The sequence below is a fragment of the Nannobrachium achirus genome (genome assembly GCF_963921795.1).
Source record: "Nannobrachium achirus genome assembly, chromosome: 19".
NCBI lineage: Eukaryota > Metazoa > Chordata > Actinopteri > Myctophiformes > Myctophidae > Nannobrachium > Nannobrachium achirus.
The window spans coordinates 39,970,799-39,980,886 of record NC_137826.1 but is presented as its reverse complement, the minus strand read 5'-3'; the positions used below and the strand labels follow the sequence as shown (position 1 = coordinate 39,980,886).

At 40.9% G+C, this 10,088-nt stretch overlaps 1 protein-coding gene across 1 annotated transcript; it reads left to right on the top strand.

Moving 5' to 3' along the window:
• Nucleotides 1–2,230: 2,230 nt before the first annotated feature.
• On the top strand, nucleotides 2,231–8,930 carry LOC308304821 (organic cation/carnitine transporter 2-like; the record flags this gene model as incomplete). The annotated part of the gene is made up of 10 exons (XM_080749450.1): nucleotides 2,231–2,620; nucleotides 3,506–3,609; nucleotides 4,011–4,165; nucleotides 4,755–4,926; nucleotides 5,246–5,372; nucleotides 5,478–5,572; nucleotides 5,692–5,906; nucleotides 6,514–6,696; nucleotides 7,823–7,958; nucleotides 8,909–8,930. 10 exons carry the CDS (start codon nucleotides 2,231–2,233, stop codon nucleotides 8,928–8,930), a joined length of 1,599 nt encoding a protein of 532 aa, XP_080605576.1.
• Nucleotides 8,931–10,088: the final 1,158 nt, after the last annotated feature.

The following is a 10,088-nucleotide window of genomic DNA, read 5'->3' as shown; positions in this document are numbered from 1 at the left end:
TGTGTGTGCATGCGTGCGTGCGTATTCGCGCGCGCGCGCGTGTGTGTGTGTGTACACAAATAAGATCTTGTTCAAATACACGTTTTCAAAATCAATAATTGTTGTTCAAATCGTTTATTTTTTTTACAATCGATCACTTCGATTAATTTGTGCCCTCTGGAGAGATTTCATAAATTCGTAGGCTATTTAACCCTTGGATGCATGACCTACCAATACTTACTCTCTTCCATGAGTGGGGTCAAAAATGACCCCAATTAAAATACTTCTGTAAGAGCCATTCTGACTTCTCATCATGTTAATTAATGATGTCATAGTAGGGCATGGCCAAGGCCAAGTTGCCCAGGTATTTAATGGGTCTCAATCAAGCAGCAGGTGTTGCTGACGGCCCAGGCAAACAGTTTTCAACTGTGTTTCATTCACTGTGGTCTGTATTCGTGCCATGCTGTTTATGTTTATTATTGTATTAGTTAAAGTATAGGACCTTAATGACAATAAATATAATTAATTTAACGCTGGACATGTCTGGACTTCAGTTTTGTTTTGATCACACGGTTAACACCATCTTGGCCGTCGCATCCAGTAGTGCTCCAAATATTGGATTTGGGCACTACATTAAGTCGGAAGAACTGTGTGCCTCTCACATCAACAAGTCCTCGACACACCATCATCAAGGAAACCCAGGAAGGAGAAAATGCCAGCTAATGCTTGCAAAATGGATAGAGACACAGACGGGTACTGTGCTGCGGTGCCTCTGGACTTCTATAAGAGAAGGGCCTGTGTTTGTGACTGAGGCTATATATGCATTTATGTTTATTATTTTATTAGCTGAAGTATAGGACTTGGCTGCAGAATAAATATTCATTTATGTTGAACTATATTGGAACGTTTGGACATCAGTTCTTGGGACACATCACACGTCTGAACGTAATCTTGAGCATCGGCAACCAGTAGTGCCAAGTATAGGGACTTTGGCCACTACAGGTATGATGTCAGATGTCATAGACATCATAGGACTTTCATATAACGGATCTCCATGGGTAACTGGTCCGATATACATCACTGATGTCGCCCTCAGGCGTCTTACTAGTAGCAGTAGTAGTAGTAGTGGTGGTCGTAGTAATATAACACAATTGCTCTTTGCTCTTATCATTGAGGTCCCTCCCTGGTTATATTGCAGCTAGGAGGAGAATGCTGTCATCATTTCTCATCACTGGAGGAGGATTTCTCCTGCTTTTCAAAATTGTGCTAAAATAAGATGGCAATATGATGGTAATATACAGAATAAATACAACTATTATGCTTATCTTGTTTTAATAATTTCCAATACTAATAAAAACACAATCAGCCATGTCCAACGTGTCCTGACAAGGCTTCTGAGTGCCAGGGTAATAGCAGGCTTTAGTACCCACAAACAAAACATCTTCTTATAAGACATTCCACATTCCCATGGCCCAAAACAATCAGCCTCGATCTTTCAGAAATCCTTCTGCTTTCTTGCTTTCTGTTTTTTACAGAACAACAATTAACAAAGGCATCCATAATACTGACATCATTATAATTCTTGTAACATTAGAAATAATCTAATAATCTGAAACTAAATACCAACTTAGTGGTGGCATTTGTTTTTGCAAATATAAAAGCACAAATCAAGTGGCACACAGAGCTTCTCAATATAGGCCTTTTAGGTGTGTTATGTAATTCAAATAGCTTAAAATAGTCTGAATGTAGTCTTAGTTACTGAAGAAAGTTAAGAGTAAAGAGTACAGACTCAGATTTCTTTGCCGTTCTTAAAAGCGTGGAATGTTTAGAAAAAAAAAAAACACTGCAAGGCTGAAAGGAGAAAATCCTACAGTGGGTGGGGTGTATGGGCCAGATGGTGTGGCCACTACTGAGCCTTTGATGAGTTCCCTCATTACTTGCACTGTACTTTGATCAAATCAGGACAACGAGGTGAGTTTTCTTGCTTCTAATAAGTAACTTTGCACTGCGGTGGGTGAAGGTGTCAGGGGGACTGACACTCAGGTCTGAATTCAGGAAATTCTTAATTTGTGACTCTGCCCCACAGGAGGACCTACTGACCCCACACCTCATAACCTGTGCCGTACTGCACCTGTATGGTTCTCAGCGACCTACCAAGTCTGGTATCTGGGTGGATTACAGAGATTTGTTGGGATTTTCTTGCCCGAGTTTTTCTTTTTCATCCAAGAGCTTTTCTCTTTTTCGTTAACAAATGGGAGAGTACGATGAAGCCACAGCCTTCCTGGGGCAGACTGGCCCTTATTTCTGGAGGATGTTTTTCCTCATAAATACCGTCTTCCCGGCCTGTGGACTCAATGGTTTATCAATCGTATTTATCGCCGCCACTCCAAAACACCACTGCTTCATTCCCGAGGCCAACCTGAGTGCGGCGTGGAGGAAGGCCATCATTCCCATAGAGGTGGTGAACGGCCAGGAGGAGCAGAGCCGATGCCAGCGCTACAGACTGGATGAGGTCAGGAACCTGTCTGCTCTGGGCTACATCCCCGGTCAGGATGTGAACCTCACTGAACTGAGACAGGAGAGCTGTGTGGACGGATGGAGCTACAGCCAAGACATCTACCAGTCCACCATAGTCACTGAGGTCAGTGTGCACACGTGTGTGTGTGCGTGCCTGTGTGTACTTGTATTACCATACTTGAAGAGCAGGGACGAATTCATTTTGGCAACAAACAATAATGAATAGAACTAATATGATAAACGATATTCTCTTGCTTAGGGTATTGATAACAGACAGTTAGGCAGTTTCCAGCCCCAAATCTGAGGACTGTAGGTGATTGGAATTGGATAGGGTTTTTTGTGAGGCTGAAGATGCTTTCTGGCATAAACATTACGATTTTATAGTAGGTTTACATAGAAGTGAGTCAATTGTCTTTCACATATTCATGTATATTTAATTTATGTATTCCTTAAATATTTTTCATCACAATTGGGTTTGTGGGATGGGGGGGCTTAGGGGGTGCTAAGCCCTCACCAGTGGGGGCTAAAGCCCCCTCTAGCCTGGAGCCGCCTCTGCTTATTTGCGTACCAGTATTTTTTTAATTTTTTAGAAAATAGCAGATCTACAACCGATGATGAGTTATTGATGCTGTCCTAAAATGTTGACGTCTTCACTCTTCAAAGCATTGTGTGTGTGTGTGTGTGTGTGTGTGTGTGTGTGTGTGTGTGTGTGTGTGTGTGTGTGTGTATGTGTGTGTGTGTGTGTGTGTGTGTGTGTGTGTGTGTGTGTGTGTGTGTGTGTGTGTGTGTGTGTGTGTGTGTGTGTGTCCGTGCGTGCATGTGCGTGTGCAGCAGGGGTGGGGGCATGTGTTCACGTGTCTACTCTGCATAAGGAATTGTTAGTTGTGAGAAAATATCAAATTTGCTGGCTTCCTTTCCCCCTCCCCTCCTATCCAGTGCCATTGTTGCTGTCTTATATTCTTTTCTTTCTGTGAATTAAACATCAGACCAGAATGCTCTCTCCTAACAGTGGGACCTTGTGTGTGACAATCATTGGATGGTTCCCTTTGCGACCTCAGCTCTCTATGTGGGCTATTTGTTTGGGTCCTTAATCTCTGGACAGTTGTCTGACAGGTATTTATTTTGTATTCTTTTTTAAATCACTAAATTGCTGCAGATATGACTGTAGTCTTACAAAATGTTTTCCACCTATTAATGTAGCCAATAAGTATTAATTTGAGGCAAACACAAAACAAGCTTTGTCCATGACAGCAGCTCCATCTACTGTTAATGAGTTTGCATTACAGAAGATGGCAATGCAGTGAGTGGATCAAATACTTAAAGATGGCATTGGCCAGCCCTGCATTCATGGTGTCACCACCTTTGCTATAATCCTGTGATGAAACCACACATAACATTTATTTTATTTCAATTCAAATTCCATTCAGTAGCTTGTTGGAGTCCCTAACTGACACCAGACATGTCCACACTTCCAGTCGAAAATAATTAACAACAATTATTTCTGTTCCATGTAGGTTTGGGAGGAAAAAGATTGTCTTCTTCTCACTTGGGGTTCAATGTTTATTTGGCCTTCTTCTGGCCTTCTCCAACTCATGGATGATGTTCTGTGTCGTCTATTTGCTTGTTGGAGCCTCCCAGATATCCATATACATCTCTGCATATGTACTTGGTAAGTACAGTAAAATAGAAATACAAATCCTACCCACACTGGGATTCGAGACTACCAGGTTGGGAATTCTAGCCATGCGCTTTTACTGAGAACGCTACTGAGACGGAGGCACCACTTCCGACATTTTTGTTTTATTGACCAAACCACTGTTCTGGTGCTATGGCCATTGGGGGGGAAAGTACTCAATGTTTTACTTAAAGGCCCGCTGACACGCCCCAAATTATAATAGTATGATACAGTAGGTCATGTGGTCTCTCTGAAAACGGTCTGAAATAGTCTGAAACTCTAGTCTGAGCTTGTAGATCGTCTATTTTCAAATGACAGAAATGTATATAGGGCTGAAGTTGTTAATGTATGTTTTATAATAATAATCTAAATCTACAAACTAACTGGTAACTAAAGTTTTCAAATAATTGTAGTGGAGTAAAAGTATAATATTTGTTTCTGAGATGTAGTGGAGTAGAAGTAAAAAGTAGGCTTACTGAAATGACCTCCAAATAAGTACTGTCTAAATGTGATTCCCCATCATTCAGTCTTATGGTCAGTAATAACCCCACCTTAAACACTAGAATTATATTGTCTTCCACAGGGACAGAGATGCTGAGTCATTCTATGCGTGTGTTCTTTGCAACACTGGGGTCCTTTCTCTTCTACTGCATTGGGTACATGGTGCTACCCGGGATTGCATTTGGCATGAGGGCATGGAGGACTCTTCTTATCATTCTCTCCTCGTTGTCTGTGGCTTACATCCCATTATGGTGGTAAGTTCCTCGTATCTGCAGAGGTCAAATCTGCAAGGGTCAGAGGTGAAGTGATTACCTCAACGCAAGTCAAACACATCCTATAGTGGCTCAAACTCATGGGTTCAGTAACTCATTCAAAGAAATAGAGGCTATTCTTGTAAAGGGAAGTTCAAGGTGGCAACTGGTCGCCCTGGAGAAGGCCAGGAATAAGGTGAACAGGCTAAATATTTCCCAGACTCTCACCATCTTGACAGAGCAGGTGGGCTTGGAATTACTAATGTTTGAGAACTCCTGTTATAGTTGATAAAACACCCACTGACATAAATTGTTTGTGCAGGTTGCTCCCAGAGTCTCCTCGTTGGCTGTTCACTCAGGGCAGAATAAGGGAGGCTGACGCCATACTGAGGTATGCAGCCAGGAAAAACAAGGTTGAAGCACCACTGGTCATCTTTAAAGAGGCAGAGGTAAGGTCCATTATGCTTGTTAGTGGAAGAGTCCCATGAAATCTTGACTTCTTTTTCAATGACGACACTGATCCTGTTAAATGTCTAATGTGCATTACTTTATAGAATGAGGTTTCACTGCTACCAAAACAATACACCTTCCTCGATATTCTGAAATCCAGAAACATAAGCTGCATCACACTGTTGTGTTTGCTTTTATGGTGAGTCCTTAATTCCACCAAACCTTCTCTGATTACAGAGAAGGTTTAACATTCACAAATATTCTGATTAAAGCGAAGGTTTCACATTCGATTAACTTTTGAATATTTGTTTTCTCAAGGGTGGCAATAAACATTGGCTATTTTGGACTCAGCTTGAACACTTCTAATCTAAGCGGAGATCCCTTCTTTAATTGCTTCTTATCAGCCGCCATTGAGGTCCCTGCTTATATTGCAGCTACATGGCTTTTGAAGAAATGTCCCAGGAGAATACTGCTGTCTGCATTCCTCTTCACTGGAGGAGTGGTTCTCCTGCTTATCCAAATTGTCCCCAAAGGTAAGTATTATTTTTTGTTACATGATGAAACCCTCTTCACATAATCTCCCAAAAGCATCCATTCAGTTTTTATCTGCATGATGGCAGTATATAACTTGTACTTATCTTGTATTGTGCCACAATGATTACATTGCCACAGCTAATAAAAACATAATCAGACACATATTTGTCCTGAAAATGAAGGCCTCTCAGTTCAAGGTATAACGCACCCCCAAACAGATTGTCACATTACCATCAGCCCTCATTGTTCACAATCCCTGTTCTGCTTTCAGTGCAGTTTTGAATGACAAACTTCATGTACAGTATAAGTCCAAAAAATATATTTAGTTAGTTTTAACGCAAACACATGCCAGAGAACAATTTTTTTTTAATCGTTTTCCCATTATCGGGAAATACAACTAAATTCCTCTAAAATTGTTGCTTGTCCACAAGTTAATTGTTCATTACCTAAAGTTAATTACCTAAATAACAATTAAAGCCATCAATCCCATGCTCATTATTGGTGTGACTTTTACCTTCACACACTGGCAATAATTCTTTCAAGATGGGCATCACATTTTGTCAAATGGTCTCTATCTAATTTTGGAATTAAATCTCTCCTCTACAGACCATCGTGAAATTGCTGTGGCTATGGAAATGATTGGGAAGTTTGGCTTCACCATGGCCTTCAGCACCGTGTACATCTACACAGCAGAGATCTATCCCACCGTGCTCAGGAACATGGGCATTGGAATTTGTTCTTCTGCTGCCCGTATAGGCAGCATCACAGCTCCTTACATCGTCTATTTGGGTAAGTATTGTGTACTGTGCAGTGTGTACTGTACTGTATGGAACACTAACTTCGTGTCACCAGATCACAAACCTCAGAGGTAAGCCTGGTATTCATTCTAAAACTAGCCGTGTGATCCGGTTTAGAAAAAATAAAAAGAATACAACATTGGTTGGTTTTACGGCTACAACAAACTACAACATGGTGTAACGTTATTTCCGTAATAATGCGAATCACTACGGACTACGAGTTAGAATAAAAGATGAATATACCAAACAATTATTATGCCAAAAGAAACGAAACGATTTAAACCAATTTTTTACAATTTGGAGGCGCACAGCACCGGTGGTTCCGGTTTGGTGGTTCCGGCCACCTGTAGTCCGCCTGATGACTACAACACGATGTAACATTAACGTTAATTCTTTATAAACGGGGCTCTGAAACAATTTCATGATTGGTCCATGGAGTGGAAAACACATTTGTCATACGTCCCGTTTTGACCATATGTTTGCCTGTGTGCATTAATGCCCATATATGGAGATATCTGTATCTGTCTCTGTGCATCCATTTTATGCCCATATATGGAGATCTCTGTATCTGTCTGTCTGTGTCCCTTTTATGCCCGTATATGGAGATCTCTGTATCTGTCTGTGTCCCTTTATGCCCATTATCCTAAAGGAGTTCGCTATAAACGATAGTTCTACTGAACATTTTTGTTTTGTACAACTGTAGGGGAAGTAGCTAAGAACGTAGGAAAAGATCTGAACTATCTGCGTGCGAAAGAAAAGGAGTCTGTAAAACCAACCATGTGCTGTGAGAACTCTTCCATGCGATTCGGGCCAATTCGGCCTCGGCTTCAATTAGTAGTCAGGATCCCCTTTTATGGGCGTATTGGTTGGATTGGCGGTTCTACTGAAAAATAAGTACAGTAACGGCAGGGGGAGTAGCTAAGAATGTAGGCAATGATCTGAGCTATCTGCATGAGAAAGTTGGAGTCTGTAGAACCAACCATGTGCTGTGAGACCTCTTTCATGCGATTCGGGCCAATTCAGCCTTGGCTTCAAAAAACACTGTAACATATATACTGTGCCCTCTGGAATTTTTTTTATATCACCAATGGTTGCATTGTATTTGTGTTTGTTCACAGGCGCTTACAGTAAGTATCTACCATACGTTCTCATGGGAAGTCTCACTATCGGCTCATCTGTGGTTAACCTCTTCCTTCCTGAGACCCTCAATAAGGACCTTCCAGAAACACTGGAGCAGATGCAGAAATGTCAAGGGTAGGTTCAAATCCCCCAAAGTTATTACAATATAATTAATTCACACGCAGCCTCTATGAACTTGAGAAATTTCAGCTTAAAGCTAAATGTTGCAGTCTGCTGCCATCTCATGTTATGTCCTTTTTCATACAACGATTCTGTATAAAAGGGGGCATATCTTTATAGAGATGAGTGATTCTCAACCTTTTTCATTTCATGATTAGACCACAGGCCTCCATTTGATGTTGCTTGTTATTTCCAGGATTCTAGGGCCCGATTTTCGTCCTTGCCTGACCTCCTAATCCCTAAACTCTTTTGCAGTTTTTTAATATTTTGAAAAACATTTTTAAATATTTCGAAAGCTGATCTACAAGCTCACAACGTGTTGATGTAGATTGGCTATTTGAATGTTATTTTAATGTTTTGAAAATATATTGTAGCTCCTAAAGGGATATTTTATCATCTACTCAGGCTTTTGGGAGCACCCCGGACAGTTGAATCAATATTTAGATTTTCGTTATTTATTTTATCAGACATGCCCCCTTCCTATACAAACCCATTGTAACTTCAAACTACATTTGATTGATTGATTGATTGATTGTTGTGCAGGTTGTGCAGGAGGAGGAAGAAGAGCAATTATTTGGTAAAGGAAGAAAGAGTTGACCTAACTATTCCACGTGAGGTGAAATTCTGAGCCGACTCTTGTGAATTGTTGCCAAATCTCCACTACTTGACTTTACTCCTGTGTCAAGTAATCCTCCACATCCTACCAACGACACATATGTATCCAAGTTATGTGTGACTAGTTATGCTTATGCCTCCACAGAACATCATAATCTTCTGATTTAATTTAGTGTTAAAGGAGAAGATTTACAAAAAGGGTAATTTATATTTTGTCCTGACTTGTGTTTTTAAACATGCACTATATTATTTTGGATTGGATTTTTCTTTTCTTTTTATCCTCATTTCAGGATATCGACAGAGCTCTTCTGACTGAAACTGTAACATATCTTGTTTCTGCTTTACATTTTTTGGTAATATTTGTACATTCTTTTTTTTTAATCTATTTTAGTTGAAGTTGAATAAAGAATGTGACTGATATTCATTGTCTCCGTCATGGGAGAGTATGTTTTCACCCCTGTCCGTCTGTCCACGTGTCCGTCCATCCGCGTGTCCGTCTGTGTGTCCGATTAGTTTGTTACCAGTTAATCTCCAGAGCCATTGGCCCGGTCATGGCCAAACTGTGCACACACACTCCCTGGATGTCATCTGTACACGACTCCTACAGATTTTGTCCACAAATCATGCAAATTGCTAGACAGTATCTCTACAGTTATGTGATCAACATGGATCTGTCCGATTTTCCATATTGCATCATGATTGGCTACAACTGGCTTCCAAGGTTTGCAGGATTGTTCCGTTTTGAACAAAATGCCTCAAATCAGGAACACAGAGTGCAATCTTGTTGAAATTGGGCACGCATATTCCCAATAGGCAGAGGAAGAAATGCCACTTAAAATTTCTCAAATCAGCCTCATGGTGGTGCTATAACAGGCCAATTTGTGTTTTTACCTTTAACTCCACTGATCAGTGGAGAACTTTGTATGCTCACCCCATAGAGGCTAAGGAAAAACCTTTTGTTTCCACATTTTCCTTTTATAGCACCACCAGGAGGCCAACTTATGTAAAACACATTATTTGCTATTACTCCATCAGATTTTCTCCAACAATCACAACATCAGTACACAGTATCTCCATAGTCATGTGATCAAGACCTGTCTGATATTTCATATTCCATCCTAATTGGCTAATATTGGCTTCCAAAGTTTGCATGATTGCTCCGTTTTTGAACAAAATGCCGCAAATCATGAACGCAGCTTGCGATTACCGTGACATTTGCCACACATATTCCCACTAGGTCAAGGAACAAATGCCACCTTTTCACATTGACCTGTTATACCGCCACCAGCAGGTATCCTTTTGCCAAACACATTTTTGGAACACAATGCTTCAAATCATGCATGCAGCGTCCAATTGCTGTCAAAGACCTAAGATTGGCGAAGAAGACATGCCACCGTTTTCACATTGGCCTATTATAGCGCCACCAGGACGTCTGACCTGGTGGAGACCTGTGCTCGGAAGAGCACTGCT